Source organism: Balaenoptera acutorostrata, chromosome 3, assembly GCF_949987535.1.
Source record: "Balaenoptera acutorostrata chromosome 3, mBalAcu1.1, whole genome shotgun sequence".
NCBI lineage: Eukaryota > Metazoa > Chordata > Mammalia > Artiodactyla > Balaenopteridae > Balaenoptera > Balaenoptera acutorostrata.
The window spans coordinates 61026922-61051395 of NC_080066.1; the positions used below are offsets into that span (position 1 = coordinate 61026922).

The 24474-nt window shown below is 39.6% G+C and overlaps 1 protein-coding gene across 3 annotated transcripts in view; it reads right to left on the reverse strand.

The window, feature by feature from the left end:
- The window catches only part of SCAPER (S-phase cyclin A associated protein in the ER), a 473879-nt gene that overhangs the window by 47367 nt on the left and 402038 nt on the right, over positions 1 to 24474 (reverse strand). For all 3 annotated transcript variants that reach the window (XM_057544059.1, XM_057544058.1, XM_057544060.1), the window contains exon 27: positions 16670 to 16825. In XM_057544059.1, the coding sequence (XP_057400042.1) occupies positions 16670 to 16825 (156 nt within the window). The remainder of the gene's footprint in view (positions 1 to 16669; positions 16826 to 24474) is intronic.

Sequence of the window (24474 nt, forward strand, 5' to 3'; positions counted from 1 at the left end):
CTGCATAGTGGCTACACCTATTTATATTATACCAACAGTGTACAAGGGTTTCCTTTTCTCCATATCCTTGCCAACATTTGTTATTTGTGGTCTTTTTGATGATAGTCATTCTGACAGGTGTGAGGTGTTATCTCATTGTGGTTTTAAAAATTTTATTTAAGTATAGTTGATTTACAATGTTGTGTTTAATTTCTGCTGTACAACAAAGTGATTCAGCTATATATACATATATATATGTATATATATATATTCTTTTCCATTATGGTTTATCACAGGATATTGAATATAGTTCCCTGTGCTATACAGTAGGACCTTGTTGTTTATCCATCCTATATATAGTAGTTTGTATCTGCTAATCCCAAACTCTCAGCTAACTTCCCTTCCCCATCCTGCTTCCCCCTGGCAACAACAAATCTGTTCTCTTTATCTGTAAGTCTGTTTTTGTTTTGTAGATATGTTCATTTGTGTCGTATTTTAGATTCCACATATAAGTCATATCATATGGTATTTGTTTTTCTCTTTCTGACTTACTTCACTTAGCATGATAATCTCTAGGTCCATCCATGTTGCTGCAAATGGCATTATTTCATTCTTTTTTTATGGCTGAGTAATATTCCCTTGGATATATATATACCACATCTTCTTTATCCATTCATCTGTCGATGGACGTTTAGGTTGTTTCCATGTCTTGGCTATTGTAAACAGTGCTGCTATGAACACAGGGGTGCATGTATCTTTTCGAATTATATTTTCGTCTGGGTATATGCCCTGGAGTGGGATTGCTGGATCATACAGCAACTCTATTTTTAGTTTTTTGAGGAACCTCCATACTGTTTCCCACAGTGATTGTACCAATTTACATTCCCACCAATAGTGTAAGAGGGTTCCCTTTTCTCCACACCCTCTCTAGCACTTATCATTTGTAGGCTCTTTAATGATGGCCATTCTGACTGGTGTGAGGTTGTACCCCATTGTAGTTTTGATTTGCATTTCTCTAATAATTAGCGATGATGAGCATCTTTTCATGTGCCTACTGGCCATCTGTATGTCTTCTTTAGAGAAATGTCTTTTTGGGTCTTCTGCCAATTTTTTAATAGGGTTGTTTGTTTCTTTTTTTGATATTGAGTTGTATGAGCTGTTTATATATTTTGGATATTAACCCCTTGTCGGTTGCATCATTTGTAAATATTTTCTCCCATTCAGTAGGTTGTCTTTTCATTTTGTCAATGGTTTCCTTTGCTGTGCAAAAGCTTTTAAGTTTAATTAGGTCCTATTTGTTTACTTTTGTTTTTGTTTCCTTTGCCTTAGGAGTCAGATCCCTCAAAATACTGGATTTATGTCAAAGAGTATTCTATTTGTTTTCTTCTAGGAGTCTGGTAGTTTCCAGTTTTACATTTGGGTCTTTAATCTACTTTGAGTTTATTTTTGCATATCATGTGAGAAAATGCTCTAATTTCATTCTTTTACATGTAACTGTCCAGTTTCCCCAGCACCATTTATTGAAGAGACTGTTTTTTCTCCCTTGTATATTCTTGCCTCCTTTGTCACAGAAACCATAAGTGTGTGGGTTGATTTCTGGGCTCCCTATTCTGTTCCTTGAGGTATGTGTCTGTTTTTGTGCCAGTACCATAGTGTTTTGATTACTGCAACTTGGTAGCATGGTCTGAAGTCAGGGAGCATAATACCTCCAGCTCTGTTCTTCTTTCTCACGATTGTTTTGGCTATTTGGGGTCTTTTGTGTTTCCATACAAATTTTAAAATTATTTATTCTAGTTCTGTCAAAAATGCCATTGGCATTTTGATAGGGATTACATTGAATCTGTAGATTGTCTTGGGTAGTATGGTCATTTTAACAATATTAAGCCTTCAAATCCATGAACATGGTATATATCTTTTCATCTGTTTATGTCATCTTCAATCTCTTTCATCAGTTTCTTAGAGTTTTCTGAGTATAGGTCTTTTACCTTCTTAGTTAGATTTATTCTTAGGTATTTTATTTTATTTTATTTATTGATGTGATTGTAAATTGGATTGTTCCTTAATTTCTCTGACAGTTTGTTGTTTGTGTATAGAAATGCAACAGATTTCTGTATATTAATTTTGTGTCCTGAAACTTGACTGAATTCATTGATAAGCTGTAGTAGTTTTTTGGTGGTGTCTTTCAGATTTTCTATGTATAGTATCATATTGTCTGCAGACAGTGACAGTTTTACTTCTTCCTTACCAATTTGGATTCATTTCTTTTTCTTGTCTGATTGCTGTGCCTAGGACTTCCAATACTATGTTGAATAAAAGTGGTGAGACTGGGCATCCTTGTCTTGTTCCTGGTCTTAGAGGAAATGCTTTCAGCTTTTCACTGTTGAGTATGTAATTAACTATGGGTTTGTCATATATGGTCATTTTTTATGTTGAGGTATGTTCCCTCTATACCCACTTTGTGGAGAGTTTTTATTATAAATCGATGTTGAATTTTGCCAAAAGTTTTTTCTGCATCTATTGAGATGATCATATGATTTTTATTCCTCAGTTTGTTAATGTGGTGTATCACACTGATTGATTTGTGGATACTGAACCATCTGTGCTTCCCTGGATAATTTCCACTTGAACATGGTTTATGATCTTTTTAATGTATTGTTGGATTTGGTTTGCTAATATTTTGAGGATTTTTGCATCTATGTTCATCAGTGTTACTGGCCTGTATTTCCTTTTTCTTGTGATATATTTGTCTGGTTTTGGTATCAGGGTGATGTGGGCCTTGTAGAATGAGTTCAGAAGCATTCCTTCCTCTGTAACTTTCTGGAAGTTTGAGAAGCATAGTTGTTAACTCTTCTCTAAGTGTTTGGTAGAATTCACCTATGAAGCCGTCTGGTCCTGGACTTTTGTTTTTTGGGAGGTTTTAAAATTCCTGATTCAATTTCATTACTAGTAATTGATCTGTTCATATTTTCTAGTTCTTCCTGGTTCAGTCTTGGAAGACAGTACATATCTAGGAGTTTGTCCATTTCTTCTGTCCAGTTTATTGGCATATAGTTGTTTGTAGTAATCTCTTATGATTTTTTTAAATTAATTAATTTATTTTGGCTACATTGGGTCTTCGTTGCTGTGTGCGGGGCTTTCTCTAGTTGCGGTGAGTGGGGGCTACTCTTCGTTGCGTTGCGCGGGCTTCTCATTGCAGTGGCTTCTCTTGTTGCATGCAGAGCACAGGCTCTAGGTGCGTGGGCTTCAGTAGTTGTGGCATGCGGGCTCAGTAGTTGTGGCTCGCAGGCTCTAGAGTGCAGTCTCAGTAGTTGTGGCGCACGGGCTTAGTTGCTCTGAGGCATGTGGGATCTTCCCAGACCAGGGCTCGAACCCGTGTCCCCTGCATTGGCAGGTGGATTCTTAACCACTGCACCACCAGGGAAGCCCTCTTATGATCTTTTATATTTCTGTGGTGCTGGCTGTAACTTCTCTGCTTTCATTTCTGATTTTATTGATTTGTGCTCTGTTTTTTTTTTTTTTTCCTTGATGTATCTGGCTAAAGGTTTATCAATTTTGTTTATCTTCAAAGAACCAGCTCTTGGTATCACTGATTTTTTCTATTTTTTTTTATACCCTGTTTCATTTATTTCTGTTCTTATCTTTGTGATTTCTTTCTTTCTACGAATTTTGGGTTTTGTTTGTTCTTTTTGTAGTTCCTTTAGGTGTATGGATAGGTTGTTTGTTTGAGATTTTTCTTGTTTCCTGAGGTAAGCTTGTATCACTATAAACTTCCCTCTCAGAACTGCTTTTGCTGTGTCCCATAGATTTTGGATTGCTGTATTTTTGTTTTCATTTGTCTCTAGGTATTTTAAAATTTCTTCTTTGATTTCTTTACTGATCCATTGGTTGTTTAGTAGCACACTGTCTAGCCTCACCTGTGTAATTTTTGCAGTTTTTTCTTGTAGTTGATTTCTAGTCTCATAGCGTTGTGGTTGGAAATGATGCTTGATATGATTTCAATTTTCTTAAATTTACTGAGGCTTGTTTTGTGGCCTAGGATGTGATCTATCCTGGATAATGCTCCATTCGCACTTTAAAAGAATGTGTATTCTGCTGCTTTTGGATGGAATCTTCTTTATATATCTGTTAAGTCCATTTGGTCTAATATGTTATTTAAGGCCAGTGCTTCCTTATTGATTTTCTGTCTGGATGATTTGTCAATTGATATAAATGGGGTGTTATAGTCCCCTACTATTATTGTGTTACTGACAATTTCTCCCTTTATGTCTGTTAATATTTGCTCTATGTTTTTAGATGCATCTATCTTATGTGCATATATATTTACAATTGTTGTATCTTCTTCTTCGATTGATCCCTGATCATTATGTAATGTTTAAGAGTGTTTTGTTTAATTTCTGCAAATTTGTGAATTTTCTAGTTTTACTTCTATTATTGATTTCTTACTTCATCCCATTATGGTCAGAGAAGATATTTTGTATGATGTCTATCTTTTAAAATCGACTAAAACTTAATTAGTGGCCTAACATGGTATTCTATCCTGGAAAATGTCCCATATACACTCGAGAAGAATGTGTATTTTGCTTTGGGGTAGAATGTTCAGGAGGGGCATTATTCTCTCACATGGGCCTATTCATTCATGATTCATTAATTCAACAAATATTCACGGAGGACCTACTCTGTGCAAGCACTTTTCTAGGCACTGGGATTCAGCAGTAAAATCTATGTTCTCTTTCTCATAAAACTTACATTTTAGTGTACGAGATACAATGAACAAATAAACAAGTATCACATGTAATATATAGTATGTCAGGTGTGCTAAGTACTGTAGAAGAGCAGGGGATATGGGTAGGGAATGAAGATGTAGGGGTGTGTGTGTTTGTGTGTATGTGATGCTATTTTATATAGGGTGGTTGGGAAACCCTTTCTAAAGTGTTATTTAAGCAGAATTCTACAGAAAGTAAGGAAAGAAGCCATGTGGATACCTGAGGCAAGGGTGTTTTTAGGCAGAGGAGCAGCAAGTTCCAAGGCTTGGAGCCAGGAGCATGCATGACATATTCAAGAAACAGCAAGAAGGCCAGTGTGGCTACAGCTGGTTAAGCAAAGTGGAGGAACCACGGGGGATGAGGTCAGAGATGAAACAGGAAGACGATCAGGTAGGGGCTTGTAGAGCATTGTAAGGACATTATAAGGGTTTTACTGAATGAGACGGAAAGCCATTGTAAGGTTTTGAGCAGAGGGGTGATATAATATGACTGGTTTAAAAATAATCACTATAGCTAATTGGTTGAAAAGTTGTTAGAAGAGCCAAGACAGAAGCAGAGAGGCCAATTAAGAGACTGTTTCAATCATCCAAGTGAGAGATCATGGTGGATGAACCAGGATGGTAGTCATGCATGTGGTAAGAAGTGGCTGGATTCTGAAAAATATTCAGAAGGGAAAACCAATAGGATTTCCTGATAGCATGAATGTGGGGGTGAGAAAAAGAGGAGTAAAAAATGGCTTAGTCTTTTTTTTTGCCTGAGTAATTGAAAGAATGTGGCTGCCATTTACAGAAATGGGAAAGACAGTGGACAGAGCATGTCTGGGGAGGAAAATGAGGAGTTCAGCTTTAAACTTGTTAAATTCAAGATGCCTATTAGACACCTAAGTGAAGATACTGGATCAGAAGTTGGATAAAATGAGCTTCCCAAGGGTAGGGAATTTTGTCTGTCTCCAGGGCTTAGAACAGTATCTGACACAGAATAGCCACTCAATAGACATTTGTTGAATAAATGAATAAATATACAAGTCTGAGTTCAGAGGAGTGATCTGGGCTTGAGATATTTGGGAGTCATCAACACACAGATGGTATTTAAAGCCAGCTCATCTAGTGAGTGAACATAGATTAGTCTGAGAATTGAGCCTTGGGATACTCCAAAGTGTAGAAGTTGGGGAGATGAGAATAAATCATCAAAGGAAGCTGAAAAATGAAACCAGTGGGGTAGGAGGAAAAGCAGGGAAGTGTGGTGCCCTAGAAGCAAAGTGAAGATAGTTTCAAGGAGGAGGAAGTAAAAAGTAAAAAAGTTTAATTAAAAATAAATGAGGACTAAAAAAGGATGAAATTTATAGAAATGACTACTAAATCCTAGTTTTAGATTTAAAAACTAACTGCATATGTTTAGGATGAGAAGAAGGTAAGTGACAGGGGACTGGAATATAGCTTTCAATGATAAGTGGGGGAAAAAGACTTAGCAAATTAGCTTCCTATCCATTCAAATGAAGAAACAGTCTTGCTTGATTACCCATGAATATAATTCAATTTTGACTGAGCTAACAGGAGTAAAATGTACACAATCAGAAAGGTTTATCCTGATCCACTGCAATGAACAACTACTCTGGAAGTACTGGTTCTAGCACTGGGTATGGCACTACATTCAGGACACTGATGTATCAGAAAGTTCCCAAGGAAAGTGATTTGTGTGGTAAAACTATGTGGAAACAATGTCACCTGAGGTACATTTGAAGGGACTGGGAAATTTATTTCAGAACTGGAGGATATAAAGGTTATCTTCAAACTGAAGAGGTATTACACCATTATTTATGACCCCAGAGGAGAGACGCTACCCGAAAGCAGATATTAGATAAACTTACAGAAAATTTTCTAACAATCAGAACACCCAAAAGTTAAATGGGTTGTTGGTGAGGTATTACATTCTTAACTATTCTGCAATCAGTGGAGGAATACATTCACTGAAGTCACAGAGGGCACTCAAAACTCAGCTGGGCATTGGACAGGATGATGTCTAAGATTCTGTTCAGTTCTGGGGTGTTATAACAGGTGTGAATCTACTTCAAAAATTATAGTCTCCTACACAGACAGATACACGCGCACACACACACACACACACCCTATATTTTATGTATACAGTAGAGGGAGAAAATAGCTTGTTTAATGCAGATCTAATTTGGAGCCCTGTTGAAGGGAATGAGGATAACTTAGTGGAGATATGAGAGCAAGAGAGAACTCAAGGTGGAAAAGATACATGTGTAAGCACTATAAGACAGTCTGGACATTTGGTTAGAGAAGAGGAAAAATACAGGGGAAATTAAATAGTGAGAATATTAGGTAGAGTGAGGCTGGCTGATTACTTGGGAGGATTTCCAAAGTACTTGGTTATTAGTTTCAGTTGCATTCAAAGAGGAACTTTTGAGAAGGAAACCTTTCTGGGAAGAGAAGTGATAGATGATGAAAACAGAGAGACATTCTTGTTGTTGGAGATCAACAACCTAGAACATGCTTGAGAAAGAGGAAGACCAAGAGGACACCAATGAGAATGGAAGGTAAAGGGTGAGGCCCCTAAGAAGAAACTGTGGTCTCTGGCAGAGGTCTGGGAGGAGGACCAAGAAAGTGGAAGATAAAGACAGTCTGGGGACAACCAAAGGTGAATGGAGAAAGGGCAGGGAGGAGTCCAAAGGTGAGAATGCGGCAGCTCTGGATGACTGACAACAGTATATGGTCCTAGATCTTGGAACTACAGACTAGGACTGTTATACAAGAATGCTTCTCAGATGGGACATTTCTGACCTCTCTATCTTCAGTTTTCTCATTATCACTGTAAAACACATAAGGGCCCTGTGCTGATTTTGGCTAGTTCAGCTGATATTTTGGGCTTCTCTTATCTTTAGTATTTGGCAGTTAGGCTGAAGGAGCTCTGCCAGAGGCTCTGCTGTGTTGCCAAATGAAAGCAATTACTTCTTCTGGGTGAGTAACTGGGAGGAAAAAACTGTCATATCTGGGCTGCGTGATACGGTACCCTCCTAATTAATCTTTCCTACTTCCACTCTTGCCCCTATAATCCATTCTATACAGAGTAAAAATCCACTACTTTTTAAGTAATCAGATCATGCTGCTCTCCTGCTTAAAATCCTCCAGTGGCTTCCTATCACACTTAGAGTAAAACCCAAACTTCCACTCTCTCTGTCCTGATCTCTTGGCCTCCAGCACACTGCCTTCTATGTTTCTGGTACACACCCACTTCAGATATTTGGGAGTCATCAACTTCCTATTCTGCTCAACTAGAATATTCTTCCCTCCGATCTTTACAGAGTTGGCTCCTTCTTAGCTCAGTGTCATCTTCCCAGAGAGGCCTTCCCTGACCACTCACCCAAATCACTCTGCTATATTACCCTGCTTTATTTTCTCATATCACTATCACTAGCTAAAATTATCTTATTCATTTACTGGTTTATCATCTTTTTCTCCTGTTAGACTGTGAGCTCCATAGAGCGAGTATTTTGTTCACCACTGGATCCCTAATACCTTGACAAGTGTCTGGCACATATCAAGTGCTCAGTAAACAGTAATTAATAAAGATTTGCTAAAGCAATGGAAGGAAGAGAGAGAGAACTGGTCTCAGAAAGGTATGCCAAAGGCATGAAGGCCTTGGACGTCTCCTTCTTATTTTAAGGGAGGAAGAACGTGAGACATAGGCACCTCTTCTTCCTATGCTAAGAGTAAGCCCAGGAAATGGGGCTCTGGCATAGGTCGATGGTGCACATCAGTATTTGCTAATGCTGCCAGTCATAGCTATTTACCGACTTCTTATTTTGTTTCTAGCCTGGTGCTAGGTGCCTGAAGGAGAGCTGCTAGGATATTTAGTCTTTCTCCTTAGGGAAACCTTTTCATTTGAAGACACAAAACATATACTCAGGACAAAGGAACTAGTGAATTAGAAGTAGACAAATATCAAGTCATAGGTATAAATAACAGGTGCCATCTCATGTTTCTGTGGCAAGCATCGTTTTGATTTAATTGCATAGGACTGGATTGGATTCTGAAAGACGGAAGTCAAAGATAATAAAGGTTTGAGGTCTTAAAATCTGTTCATATTACTACAATCATGAGCAGAATAAGGTAATCAGGAGGAAAAGCCAACTTTGGATGAAAGCCAATGAGCTTAGAATCTGACATATTAAATATAAGTTCCTGGTAGAAACTGCCAGTAGGAATTCCAAGAGGAAATGTCTATCAGGGCCTTGTTTATGAATATGGTTTATGCCTTAACTTTACTTGCTTCTGCCTTCATTTACTTTTCCCTACCTATTTTCTTTTATTCTAATTTTTTTCATCTATTTTTTTTAAATAAGAAGACATATATACTTCTGTAAGCCATCTCAAATCTTTTTGGAACAGGGTGGGGTATAATAAATATATATAAAAAAGCACCTTGGGCAGAAGGTTAGGGTGACAGACATGTTAGTCACCATTTGCCCCAACTCTGTGAAGAAGAATTGTCAAATTCATGTTTATACTGTGAGGAAACAGGCACTGAGAAGCTAAAGAATCTGTCACTGGTCACAGAGCTAGGAGAGCAGGAACTGCATTCACATTTTTCTGCCTCCCAAACCTGGGCTCTTCAATACAACAGTACAAAAGGATTTTCCTCTTGAGATCCTGACCCCCAAAGTCCTAGAGCCAGTGGGAGTTCAACTGCAAGTGTACACCAGACATATTCTGCTATCCTAAGTCTGGTGAGCCTGCATACGTAATGGCAGACTACCTTCATCACACCCTCTCCCCTCTGGGAGTAGTAAGTCAGTGAAGCCTGCCCCTAAATGCTGGCCCTGTGGGCTAAGGCCCAGGCAGCTCCCTTTCTCTGGCATAGTGCCTAGCACATAGTAGACACACAGTTTGAATTGCAGCAATGAAGTGATCATCTTTCTGTCCCTACAAGTCAACTAAGACTTTATTACCAGCTGGGATAGCTCTTTCAGAAATCTCTGTACTAGCATTTGCCCAGTTGTGAATATAGAGACAGCCCAGAGGTTCCTGTTCCTGTATTCTTCTCACTTTCCAGACCTGAAGGATTCGGACAATCACTCTTCCTTATCAGTCTGGAGGCTGTTATGCTCCCTTGGACAGTGTGAGGATTGCTGGGAGATAACTCATGAGGAGCCCTTAGCCTGGGGCACATAAACAGTGTTCAACAAATGTTATTTCCTTTAGTTACACTTGCTTAGTCCTATTATGTTTACTTCATTCCCCATCTCCCAACACCAGCAAGCCTTTTGTCCGAGGACAGTGGCTAAAGATGCCAAGAGAAATGATTATACCAAGTATGAGACTGCAGAGAGGAAAGACTACAGATGAGAACAGGATACTGGGAACACATTTATCTCTAGGGTAGGTTGGAATGTGGAAGACTCTATTTTTCAAACATAACCATAGCAATATTTCTGGTACACTACGCTCTTCCAGAACCTTTATACTGCCCATGAAGAGACGGAGTCTACTTCTCCTCCCTTTGAAGCTGAATGGGACTCTGTGGCTGCCTTGCTGAACAGAATTCAGTGGAGGGGATGAAGCTGCATGACTCTCGAGGCTAGGTCATAAAAGGTGACATGGTTTCCACCTAGCTCTCTCACTTGTCAGGATGCTCCTCCTTTGAAGCTGCACCATGCTGTGCAGCCCAAATTAGCCTGTGCAGAGGGACCACATGGAAAGGTCCCTAACAAACAGGTAGCGTGAACTACAGTCATGTGTGAACAAGCACACAGATGATTCCAACCTCCAGCCTTCAAGTCTTCCAACTGAGGCCTAGACACTGTGGAACAAAGATGAGCCATTCTCCCTGTATCTTGGTAGAATTCCTGACATACAAAATCTGTGAGATTAACAGATTGTTGTTTTATGCCACTAAGTTTTGGGGTAATTTGTTACACAACCATAGTAACTGGAACAAGAATGAAAGCAAAGGAGAATATGTGGTACGGTGAGACAGGAGAAGTGTAGGGAGAAGAGTGGGGTTAGAATAATCTATATGTTGCCAAGGAGCAAATAGGACTAGTACTAGTAGGTAGCATTAGGGAGACGGATTACAGCTTGGTATAAGGAGAGGCTTTTAAAGCATTAAAACTGATCAATGACAGAATAGGCTCCCTTGGTAAATAATAAGTTCCCTGTCAATGAAGATACTCAAATGTAAACTGAAAGAAGTTATTGAAGAGCTATAAATCTGAACAGAAGACTGGATTAAAGTGACTTTAAGGTTCCTTCCAGTCAATGGAACATGACAGCAGATTAGGTCTGGGGTACAAGGAAGACGGATGAGAGAGAGATGACATCTGGAGCCTGATGCCTGAGAGACCAGTGATACCATACATAAAAAGAGAGACTATGAGAGGATTTAAAAAGATTCTTCTTTTCCATTCCTTTTGCCTCTTGGCCAGATGACTGTTAATGGTCTTTCCCACTTTCTACAGCCTCTCTCATACACTTTCACATGATAACTCCCAAATATGGTTTTTAGCATGTCATTGCCCTGATCAAAGGCTTTTAATGACACCACTGTCACCACCACATTCAGCAGATTGTTTTATATATCACACAGTATTTTTATATTTGTTACCTCATTTGAACATCATAACAGTCTGGTAGGCACTAAAATCGCCACTACATACATCTCAAAATCCAGCCAAATTAAGTACTCTGTTCATTCTTCATGTGTTTTTCTGCTTTGATGTCTTTGCGTATGCTATTTTCTTTGTCTATATTTTTCTCAACTCTAAATGTTCCAACCTTTTTTATCTTTCAAGGCCTAGATTAAATTTTAGTTGCTCTAGAAAACAGCTAATTCCTACAACTAAGAGTGATCTCTCCCTCCTCTGAAGTCCATCAATGATGATGTGATAATCCAATATTTATTAAGCATTTACTATGTGCCAGGCAGCATGCTAAGTGCTTTTTGTGTGTTATCTTCTATCCTCTGTATCACTCTCTGCCTTATACCATGGATATTTGTATATACCTCTTCTTTACTAGCTTACAAGGTCCTTGAGGACTTGATCAACATCTTAGTCATTTTTGTTTTCTCCCAAGCCTAGCACAGGGCCTGGCACAGAGCAAGCACTGTATAAATATTTGTCTAATGAATGAATGAATAATTCCGGCAGGCAGAGTTAAAGTTTACCTTTGCTTGAACAAATGGTTTTCAAGCACCCTTAAACACTTGAGAAGCACTCATTTATATCCACATAATTAATGGGCTAAATTACAAATCATTCTTATCTTTTTATGACACAGGTTTCCAGAGACCTTGGCTAGAACTCATTTTGTTAGTGTAGTTTACAGATGCGAAAATAAAAACCACAAATACACATAGTAACAAATTTCTTTTTGTATAAAAATATTCTAGCATTCACAATAGTGTTTTCCAACCAATCAGAATTAACTAAGTTTTACAAGCTCCTCTTTTTCTTCTGTGCAGTCATAAGGACTGTAAACTCTTTCACTTTGGATCCACTACTTCTTGGCCCTCTTGCTATAGTACTTTGCATAGTTATGAATCTAGAAATGATTGCTGATTAAGTAAAAGGTTTTGTGTTGGTTACAATTTATAATCACTCATTACTGTTCTGATCCTATTAGTTTGGCTAAGGAGCCAGCACCTTAAGGGGGACTCAGTGAGCCTCAGTCAATTATGGCAGTTGAGTCACTGCCCTGAGATTTGAAAACTATCCTTTTTTCCTTATTTCTTGCAGGCCCAAGAATGGAAAACTGGTAACAGTTAAGGCCAAACAGTCATTTCTGAAAGTCCTATTACAGATTGTTGAATTTTGTTGAAGTGATTAAGAATTATAGCTTGTGAACAATTCACGTATTAAAATTGTAGCGTAATCCTAATATAAAAATCAATCCTTTCACCAGAAGATCACAATTTCGATTTTTACTTAAAGAAATGCAAGTTTACTGTTCAAAACCAAGCCTGGTACAAAAATCATCGGTCAGTACTTTTCTCCCCCATGCTGAAGCAGAGATTAACAGTGTAAATACTGACACCCAAATTGTCTTTCAGAAAACCTAGGTAAAAATTAGAAGATTAAGGGCACAACAGGAGGGCAGTGCAAAGGCAGACCTGCTATAATCACCATCACAAAGGCCGGCCACCGGCAGACTGCAAAGTGTTTACTCAAAGCCCCGTGCTATCAATTAGTGTACATAATTATCTCAGGGTCTGTCAGTTCACGAGAGGCAGTTTTTGAAGGTCTCTCTGGCCCCCCTTTGTCTTTTACTCCTGTTGGTCACAGAAGGGCTTTGAGGACAAGCCTTCCTCAGCGCTCAGGCTCTGGCTGGCTTCCCTTGGCAGCCCCAACAGGAATTACGTGAATTCCTCCAGTATAACAACAACCAAGCTACCTTTCTCCCCACACACGGCTTTGACCTCGTGCTGAGACTATTTAACACATGCAACAAAGTGCTTTCAACAGGTCATTGTAGTTTATAGTTTAAAAATATAATTTCCACGAAGAAACAGGAAGTATTGTAGCACAAAATGGGCTGTAAATATTAGAGGTAAACAAATCAGAAGATGTAGGAAAAACTCCCTGTATTCCTGTAGCTTGGCAGTATTCAGGAAATGCTGGAAGACTGAAGGATGAGAGGAAGAACAGCAGACAGGGGTCATTCTTCTTGTCTCTCAGAGAAGCAGCTTACACTGATACTGCTAAGAATTTCCTAGGTAAATTAAGCCAGGAAACCACCCGAACCTGCTTTTGTAGCAAGGCCTACCAACAGAAATTTGCAGAGTAACTGAGGTTGGAGAAGGAAATTATACTGGGGAAAAATAGATGAAGAATTCTTAAAAACCACTAAGGGTTAATCATTGATTTATTTAAAATCCAGTTGTATATGTACATAGAAATAATTATACTTCATTTTATGAGTGTGTGTATATACGTATAGAATAAGGCTTTATATATAAACTTCATACATACACACACACTTTGGTCTGCCTGGATAATCCTTAGGCATGTCTAGAATCATGGAAAACCACATATATCCCCTAATTTGGAGACTATACCATCTGCCACTCAAAAATTTCAAGTCAGAAACTTGGGAGTCGTTGCAGACTCCTCACTTCCTTTTACATCCCATACTATCAGCTCTATGCCATTTCCCTTACATTTATTCTGCGTCCTCAATGTATCTGCTCCTCTCTATTTCTACTGTCTCCACAGGCCCTCAACATTTCAAGAGCCTTTTTACTATTCCTTCTGCCTCTAGGCTCATGCCATTCCAGTCATTTCTATACTTTTCAGGAGTGATCATCCTATAACAGAAATTTGAACATGTATGGAGCTCACTGAATACCTCATCTCCTGCCACTCTTCACAGTCACCCTATTGTAAACTACATCAAACTGAACATGAGACAATGTCTTATATATCCATAACTCTTGGTTTGGGTTGCCCCCAAAGCAGTCCCTGAAACAAAGATATGGGTGTTAGTAGTTTATTTGTGAGGAAGTAGAGAAGGAAAAGAGGGTAGGGAGAAAAGTCAATCAAGTATGTGTTAATGAACAGGTTACCACTGGGTCCCTTTGAGAAACTGTACAGAACATACCTCAGGATTGTCCCACTGAGGGTTAGTGGAGCTGGGATATTACCCACCAATTTATTGTTGGAGAGTCACTCTTGGGGGTGTTAACTCCTTGGCACTTCTAGCAAACAGCTACTTGTTCAGTGAATATCCTCAGGCAGAGAAATACAGGAAGCCACTTGTAGGTGACCTCCTGATAGGCCACAGGCACCAATAACATCTACTATATCATGCAGTGCCCATATTATGCCCTTTCTCCCAAATGACTTCTTTACTCCACTTGTCTTCCTGGATCCTTTAAGATTTAGGCCATTGAAGCCCTTCTTGACTTCCTTTGGAAGTGCTTTACTTCCTTCTCTGTGCACATTCTCTTCTGTTGCAGCTATTATGTTGCAGCTATTAATTTGCAAGTCTGACTCCACACCAGACTCTGGGCTCCCTGAAGGCAGTAACCTTAGTACTTAGCTTGGTGTCTGGCCCAAGGCAGATGTTCAGTCAATGTCTACTAGACAAGGACATGACTGTGTGTGTTAAAGAGAAGAGGATCCTGTTTTCCACATATGTAATTGAGAAAATTTTCAAAGAAACAAAACGTATGCTCCCATATTTTGAATAATATAAAGTAAAGTGTGTAGGAGGGAACACCAAGGGAGGAATCTTGGGTCCTAATTCAAGTTAGTTTGGCTCAGTTGCTTTCCCTATAAAAATGAGTGGCTATTAATGACCTTTAAACTTCTTTCAAGTTCCACAGATTTCAAGTGACTGAATCCATGTGTAAGTGAAAGCTGAAGACCACAAACTATACAACAACCACATATGGAAATGTTTATATGTGTGATATTCATCTGGATTCAAGGAAAGAGTATAGGTGACAAAGACTTGAGACGCTGGCAGGTTTATAATGGTGTGTATACAAAAGAGTGAGTGTTGGAAGGGTCTCCTGGGTGAGAGGATACCTCCCAGGGAGTGGCCTGGCTAATGCACAGGAGCTAGCTGGGCAGCATGGCAGCCTCCAAGCTGGCAGGTGCCAATGCCCTGGATGGAGCCCTGTTACTGCTGCCAGCCTCTGGGCAGTGTGGGACCACCCGAACTTACTTAGGTCACAGACCTACAAATAGCCACTTTCTGAGTTCTCATCAAATCCCTGGAAGGTAGGCTCTGGCTACATTTCTAGAGGGAACAGACTAAGTGGAACACTGACTACAGGTCGTGCTTGGCTTCCTTGACACTCAGACAGTCTTAATCTTCCTAGAAATGTGACTCGGAGTAGAGGGATTAGGCAAGAATAAGGAAGAATAGGTGGGTGTCGGGATCCGACGCATAACAGACTAACAAATGTTGAGGAAGTTCATTTCAGAAAACAAATTCTCTTTTAAAATATTCTGAATACAGAATTAGCATCGTGTGTACATTGAATATGGCTGGATAAGATTTCTTTAAGTAGCTAGACTTTATTAGTTTCAAATCATTAGTTTTCTTCTTGACAAATCCCTGATATATATATATATATATATATATATATATATATAATTTGTATGCAGTGCTGTTTAGAATTTAAGTATAAGAAAATTGTTTTACTGAACATCCTCAAGATGCCCGAGGGATGTGTCATCTTTCTATCAGAAACACTAAGTCACTATTGCAAATGATTTTTACTTGGTAGGAGGGGAGAGAAAAGAACACGAGGCGGTTTACTCTGTCTCTCTTAGAGAATTATTGTTTTTGAGGACAGTCCACAGGGTGGGGTGAGGGGGTTTAAAGGGCCAACCAGGCCAGTAGTAGTCCCTGGCACACTGGCTAAAATGATGCCCATGGGTCATGTGTGACGTCAGGGGGCTACTGTTTTTGGATGGCTCCTTTCTCTTATTCCTGGAGATACCTTGGAAGGACAAAGGGGAAAATAAAGAACCTAGGAGGCTATAATTGAAAGCATGTGATGGTCAGGGCACTGTGAAGCTGTGCCGTGTTGCGCTGAGGGCCTGACGAGATTTGGTCTAGGCTTTGTCACTGACTTGCTGACTCAAGGAGAATCACTTGATTCCTCTGGATCTCAGTGGAAGAGGGGCTGGATGACTTCTAAGGTCTCTTGTAGAAATTATAGTTAAGTTTATGACACCAACAAGAAAAATAGGCTCTGACAGGAGCATGTAGCCAGGGAAAATGAGAAATATTAGACAAGTCTCAATATGGGAAGCCAATAAGGACAGAGGTAGCACAAAGAGGAAAACAGCCCAAGATGACCATGTACATCCCTATGAAATGACTCCAAAATGAGCAAAATCCAAGAGATGTTTCAAAAGTTGACTCCAGACTGACATCAAGTAGAGGCCTTACCTTCCGGTGACCGCAAAGCACAGCGTGCACATTCCGTGTAAGAGCCCTGCGGCATGCTGCAGAAATGTGGCCATTTTGGGATTCTCATCCACTGGGCCTTGCACCGAGAGGAAGCAGCCACAAAGCTTGTCGATCAGACCAATGTTCACCACGTAGCTAGATGTGGGGAGAAATGTGTGTTATCAATCTGCATAGTCTGGCAACATCTTCACCTTCAAAGATAAATCTTAACAAACACAGGCTTAGCCCCTTCAAACAAGCAAACACAACACACACAGGTTTGGGTACAGCATCTTAAATAACAATTTCCTTAGATTTAGTCCTGAATAATCAGCTATTTCTGTAAATGGTTCTCTTTTCTCTTTTGGTTATTCTGATTCTATTTTTTCAGGAAAGTGATCATCTGATCATTCTCACCCGTCTAGAGAGTCTGACAATAATTGAAATGATTTATAATGATCTCTATCCTCTTGAAAAGCAGTACTTCTCAAAGTACTAGGAAGCTAAATTCACTAGAATTCAGAAAATAAGATAGTGCTACCGAGACACTCCTGTTACAACCTAAACTTCTAATGCCACTTTGGATTCTCTACTTTTTTTAAAACCCTATCACCATTAAGCGTATAACAAACAGTGAGTATCTAATTGCCCTCTGTTATGAAAAGTAGCAGTCCTCAGAGTTGACAGGAACATTTATGAAGTCACTTTCATCTTTTCAGTCTATTAAACAGTTTTCCAGAGCTGTTTATTAACCTGGACCAACAACAGTAGCTCTTTTATTAGTCCACAAAGCAGAAATAATTGAAAATATTTGAAGACTATAAATGATCTTGTGGATAAATCAGCCTTAGCTTAGAGATTTTATACCAATTCAGTGCTACTGCATTTACATGTATGAAAAGCACAGGACTCTGAATACAGCAGTTCTGAAAATCAACACATACAAACTTTCAGCAATATGTGCAAAGGAATTGATGCTTCTGCTTGTAAGTGCACTAAAATCCCTATCTGTTCATTTACTAATACAGTTTTTTGTAAAAGGAAGGAGAATCTGATGAATAATTCATGTTTGGAGCCTCTTCTAAGTCTACTATTTAAAAGGTATAAAATAATGTTCCCTTTCTCCTTTTACATTAGGAAATGCATTTATCTGGTTACTGAGCATCTCCTACAGCAGGGGGTCCCACCCCCCAGGCCACGGACCGGTCCCAGTCCGTGGCCTGTTAGGAACCAGGCCGCACAGCAGGAGGTGAGCGGCCGGTGAGCCAGCGAAGCTTCATCTCTATTTACAGCTGCTCCCCATAGCTCGCATTACCGCCTGAGCTCCACCTCCTGTCAGATCAGCGGCGACATTAGATTCTCATAGGAGTGCGAACCCTACTGTGAACTGCGCATGCGAGGGATCTAGGTTGCGCACTCCTTATGAGAATCTAATGCTTGATGATCTGGAGCTGAAGCAGTACTAGATGCTAGTGCTGGGGAGTAGTTGCAAATACAGATTATCATTAGCAGAGAGGTTTGACTGCACAGAGACTATAATAAATTAATTGCCTGCAGACTCATATCAAAACCCTATCAGTGAGTGGCAAGTGAAAACAAGCTCAGGGCTCCCACTGATTCTGCATTATGTGAGTTATATAATTATTTCATTATATATTACAATGTAATAATAATAAAAATAAAATGCACAATAAATGTAATGCACTTGAATCATCCCAAAACCGCCCCCTCCCAAGTCCGTGGAAAAACTGTCTTCCATAAAACCGGTCCCTGGTGCCAAAAGGTTGGGGACCACTATCCTACAGTTTGAAAATTGGGAAGTATGAAATGATGACCACTAACCCTATTATCTTATAATGAAGGGAAAATGACATATTGACATATTGAACCCTAGCCCTGCAAGTTACTGGATGACCTTGGGCAAATTACCTTGCCCTTCTTAGTCTGTTTCCTTTTTTTAAATTTATTTATTTATTTATTTATTTATTTATTTATTTATTTATTTATTTATGGCTGTGTTGGGTCTTTGTTTCTGTGCGTGGGCATTCTCTAGTTGCGGCAAGCGGGGACCACTCCTCATCGCGGTGCGCGGGCCTCTCACTTATCACGGCGTCTCTTGTTGCGGAGCACAGGCTCCAGACGCGCAGGCTCAGTCATTGTGGCTCACGGGCCCAGTTGCTCCGCGGCATGTGGGATCTTCCCAGACCAGGGCTCGAACCCATGTCCCCTGCATTGGCAGGCAGACGCTCAACCACTGCGCCACCAGGGAAGCCCCCAGTCTGTTTCCTTTTTAATGTAATAGAATGTTAGTATAAGGTTCTTGTAATAAGTGACTGATAAGCTAGTACATGCAAAGAAGTTGATACATTTTATTATTAGTTTTATTGTTACTAGTAGTAATAATAGCAGTATTTTAAAAATAGATGCATGCAAACTTACTAATCATAAATACAATGAAAATGAAGACAACACAAAATACCATTTCACAAATATGAGACTGACAAAAATCAGTGAGTTAATATAAAACACTGATAAGGATATGAGGAAATGGATTCCTAGCCTTTACTGATGGAAAGTGAAATTTGTAAAATCACTTTGGAGAACAATTTGGTGTTACTTGGTAAAGTTGGACATGCATTTATCATAACATTCATAAATTCCTACTGTAGGCATATAAACTTGAGAAACTCCCATATAGGTGCAAAAGAAGGTTTCTACAAGGATATTCATTGTATCATTGCTTGAAATAGTGAAAAAATAGAAACTATTGCCCTCAAATAGAAAATGGACAAACTGGGAGTTTATTCATTTAATAGAATCTGTAGAGCAGTTAAAATGAATTTATCAGATTTATATGCATCAACATAAGTAGATCTCAACCCCATGTTATGTGAACATAGAAACTGACAAAATAGTATGACAGCATTTATGTAAATTTTAAATACACACAAAAAATAGAAAGCAGGATATATTGTTTATGGATATTATATATAAATATATACATATAAATTTTATATACACAAATATTTTTTATATATTTGTATATATTTACATATATACATATATATTACACACACATATATGAAAATTTTATAAAAATGCATAGGAACCATATACACACACTCTAACATAGTGATTTACATCTTGAGCGAGAGTAAGGGGAAAGGGATGGAGATGGGGAGTTAGCTGTATCTACAACATTTGGTTTCTTACCAATAAGAAAAAAGATCTAAGACAATATGGAAAAATGTTATTGGTTACTGAAAAATGTTGTCAAGTTGGTACATAGGTATTGATAATTTTGTTAGGTGTATGTTGATATACTTCATCATAAAATAATAGAAAACTTAAATATTTTAAAAGGCAATAATGACAAACAGAAAAAGCATTTGAAACCTGTAAGATGAAGGGTTAATGTATTTTTCCCCCATGTTTATTGAGATATAGTTGATATATACATCATGTAAGTTTAAGGTGTACAGTGTGATGATCTGACATATGTATATACTGTAAAATGTTACTGTTTTCCAGTTTCACGACATTGTGATTGGAAAAGATACTTGATATAATTTCTGTGTTCTTGAATTGTTGAGACTTGTTTTGTGCCGTAACATAGGATTCATCCTAGAAATTGTTCCATGCGTATTTGAGAACAATATGTATTCTGCTGCTGTTGGATGGAGTGTTCTATATATGTCTGTTAGGTCCTTTTGGCCTATAGTGTTGTTTAAATCTGCTGTTTCCTTATTGATTCTCGGTCTGGAAGATCTATCTATTGTTGGGAGTGGAGTATTAAAGTCCCCACATATTATGGTATTGTTGTTTTGTTCTCCTTTTAGTTCTGTTAGTATCAGTTTTTTTTTTTAAAATTTATTTATTTATTTATTTTTGGCTGTGTTGGGTCTTCGTTTCTGTGCAAGGGCTTTCTCTAATTGTGGCAAGCGGGGACCACTCTTCATCGCGGTGCGCGGGCTTCTCACTGTCGCGGCCTCTCTTGTTGCGGAACACAGGCTCCAGACGCGCAGGCTCAGTAGTGTGGCTCACGGGCCTAGTTGCTCCGCGGCATGTGGGATATTCCCAGACCAGGGCTCGAACCCGTGTCCCCTGCATTGGCAGGCAGATTCTCAACCACTGCGCCACCAGGGAAGCCCAGTATCAGTTTTATATATTTAGGTGCTCTGATGTTGGGTGCATAAATATTTACCACACCACCGTCATATCCTTGGTGGATTGACCTCTCTATCATATAATGACCTTCTTTGTCTCTTTTAACCATTTTTAGCTTAAAATCTATTTTGTCTGATATAAATATAGCTAGCCCTGCTTTCTTTTGCTTACCATTTCCTTGAAATATCTATTTCCACCCCTTCGCGCTCAGTCTATGTGTGTCTTTAAAGCTAAAATGAGTCTCTTATAGGCATCATATTGTTGGATATTGTTTTTTTATCCCTTCAGCCACTCTATGTCTTTTGATTGGAGAATTTAATCCATTTACACTTAACGTATTGATAATTACTGATTGGTAAGGACTTACTATTGTCATTTCATGAATTATTTTCTGTTTTTTAGATCCTTTGATCCTTGCTTCCTCTCTTGCTGCCCTCTTTTGTGATTTGATGACTTCTTGCGGCAGTATGCTTTGACTTCTTTACACTATATGTATCTACTACAGGTTTGTAGAAGCTTAAATAAAACATATATATTACATCCTATTTTAAGTTGATAACAAGTTTGATAGCATACAGAAACTTTATACAGTTGTCCCTCAGTATTTGTGGGGAATTGATTCCAGGACCCGCTATAGATACCAAAATCCGCAGATGCTATAGATACCAAAATCCTCAGATGCTCAAGTCCCATCATTGGCCCTCCATACCCTCGGTTCTGCATCTACAGATTCAACCAACCACATATTGTGTAGCACTGTAGTATTTATTGAAAAAAACCTGCATGTAAGTGGACCTGCACATTTTAAACCTGTGTTGTTCAAGAGTCAACTGTACTTTTATTTCTCCCTCCTCATATTTTAGGTTATTCATGTTATAATTTACATATTTTCATAGTGTTCATTCAATAACAAATTACTGTGGTTATGTTTATATTATGTTTGATTTTTAACTTTCAAACTAGACTTGTAAGTGAATTATGCACCACCATTACAATACCAGAGGATTGAATTTTGACTATATGTTTACCATTACCAGTGAGTATTACACATCCATATGTATTTTTTTCGTCTTTTTAAAAATTTATTTATTTTATTTTTGGCTACATTGGGTCTTCATTGCTGCATGTGGGCTTCCTCTAGTTGCGGTGAGTGGGGGCTACTCTTCGTTGCAGTGCGCAGGCTTCTCATCGCAGTGGCTTCTCTTGTTGTGGAGCACAGGCTCTAGGCACGTGGGCTTCAGTAGTTGTAGCATGTGGGCTCAGTAGTTGTGGCTCGCAGGCTCTAGAGCGCAGGCTCAGTAGTTGTGGTGCATGGGCTTAGTTGCTCCATGGCATGTGGGATCTTCCTGGACCAGGCCTCGAACCCGTGTTCCCTGCACTGGCAGGCGGATTCTTAACCACTGTGCCACCAGGGAAGCCCATCCATATGCTTTTATGTTATTACTTATCATCCTTTTCTTTTTAAAAAAAAAAATTATTTATTTATTTGGCTGTGCCAGGTCTGAGTTGCGGCACGCGGGATTTTCATTGCCATGTGCGGGATCTTCGCTGTGGCACGTGGGATCTTTAGTTGCAGCATGCGGGATCTTTAGTTGCGGCATGCAGGATCTAGTTCCCTGACCAGGCATTGAATCCGGGCCCCCTGCATTGGGAGTACAGAGTCTTAACCACTGGACCACCAGGGAAGTCCCTATCATCCTTTTCTTTAAACTTGAAGAATGTCCTTTAGTATTTCTTATAAGGCAGGTCTAGTGGTGATGAACTTCTTCAGCTTTCGTTTGTTTGGCAAAGTCTTTATTTTTCCTTCATTCCTGAAGGACAGCATTGTTGGGTACAGCATTCTTGGTTGACAGTTTTTTTCCTTCAATATTCTGAAAGGCTGTGCCACAGGCTGGGCTTCTTGATCAGGTTGGCTGCTCGCTGTGCTCTGATGTTGAGCAAGGTCGCTGGCTGGCTTCTCTGGTTGGGAGGGCCTCCATTTATATCCCATAGTTGGGTGGGTAAAGAAACTGTCTCTGTGGTTGGGAAGAGTCTTTGTCTGGGCTCCACTGTGGGGTGGGGATGCAGGCTATGCTCTGTAGTTGAGTGGGACAATAGCTGGGCTCTAAGACTGCCCAGGGTTACTGTTCAGTCTTCCTGGTTATGTGGGGTCAGTGGCTAAGCTCAACAGTTGGGTACTTCTGCTGGCTTGGTTCCCTGCCTAAGAAGGGCTGTAGTTTGGGTTTTGCAGCTGCCTGGGTTCCCCAGCTGGCCTTCCTGGATGGTCAGAATGAAGGCGATGCTGAGCAAGAGGGCAAGGATGATAATTTGCTTTCCTGCCCAGGTTGTGTGGTAAAACAAGCTCTACAGCCAGTACAGTCTGGGGACTGGGGAACCTAATCAGCAGAACTGCCAACTGAGCTCCGTGGCCAGATGGGGCTACAGGCTCAGTTCCACAGATGGGCAGAGCTGCTGCCTGGGATCTCCGCTTGGGCACCACCACTGCAAGCAGCAATACAGTCCACCAAGATCTGAGGGCTGACGGCTGTCAGCCCCTCCACACCTTTTTACCTGATCACCAGTGGTCAAGCTCTGCAGATCCCCCCAGCGATCCCGGTGAGGTGAGACCCAAGTGGAAGTGTCCCACAATCCTGGGAGAGCTGGATGTCCATTTGGGCTCCTTCTTCCCCCTGGAGAAACCACAGGCTTGTGGGGGGATGGGGGCTCATGCAGTGTTGTGCTGGCCTGTGGGAGGGCTGTTGTGGTCAGAGTGCAGCTGCTCCTCTTACCCTTCTAATGTGGTACTTCTTGATCTCTGAGGTCCGGGGGGAGACGCTTCAGTCTCATCTACCTCCTGCATTCTGAGTTTTCACAATGGTTTCTTGTCTATGGATAGTTACTATCTGGCTTTCTTGTGAGGCCATCTGTTTGATGACACAATCTGATCAAAAGTAATGAACTAAGACCTTGTAGACACAGAATTATCACAGGGAATCAACACTGATCCTGATATAAATAGGAGCATCATCTACAGCACTGGAGTCCACTTCATAGTACAAGATGGTTGGCTGTCCTTTAGCACATTCCATCCATATCTCAGCAAAGTTCTGGAAGCCAAAAAAATCCAAGATCAAGGTGCCAGCAGGGTTGGATTCTTCTGAGGCCTCTCTGTTTGGCTTCCAGATGGCTGCCCTCTTGCTATCTTTCATATGGTTGCCCCTCTATGCATGTGTCTAATGATTTTAATACATGAAGAGCTTTTACAATTAAAAAAGTCAATACCTCCAATAGAAAACTGGGCAAAGTACATGAACAGGCTACTCACAAAATAATTAAAATGGCCAGTGAACATTAAAAAATGTTCAATATCACTACTAATATAAAAAATGAAATATTTTCGCCTCTCAGTTTGGCTAAGACTCAAAAGAATGATGATATCCGACAGTGTCTAGGCTGAGGGTACAAGGACGTACTCATATGTAATATTTATGTAGGACAATTTGGCAATATGGATCAAAATTCTTAATGCATATTCTTTGACCCCCAAATTATACTTCTCAATGTTTAATAGAAGACAGTAATCAACTGTAGGGAAAGATGTTCTTTACAGTATAATCTGTAAGAGTAAAATACTAGAATAAACCTATGTAAGTAATAAT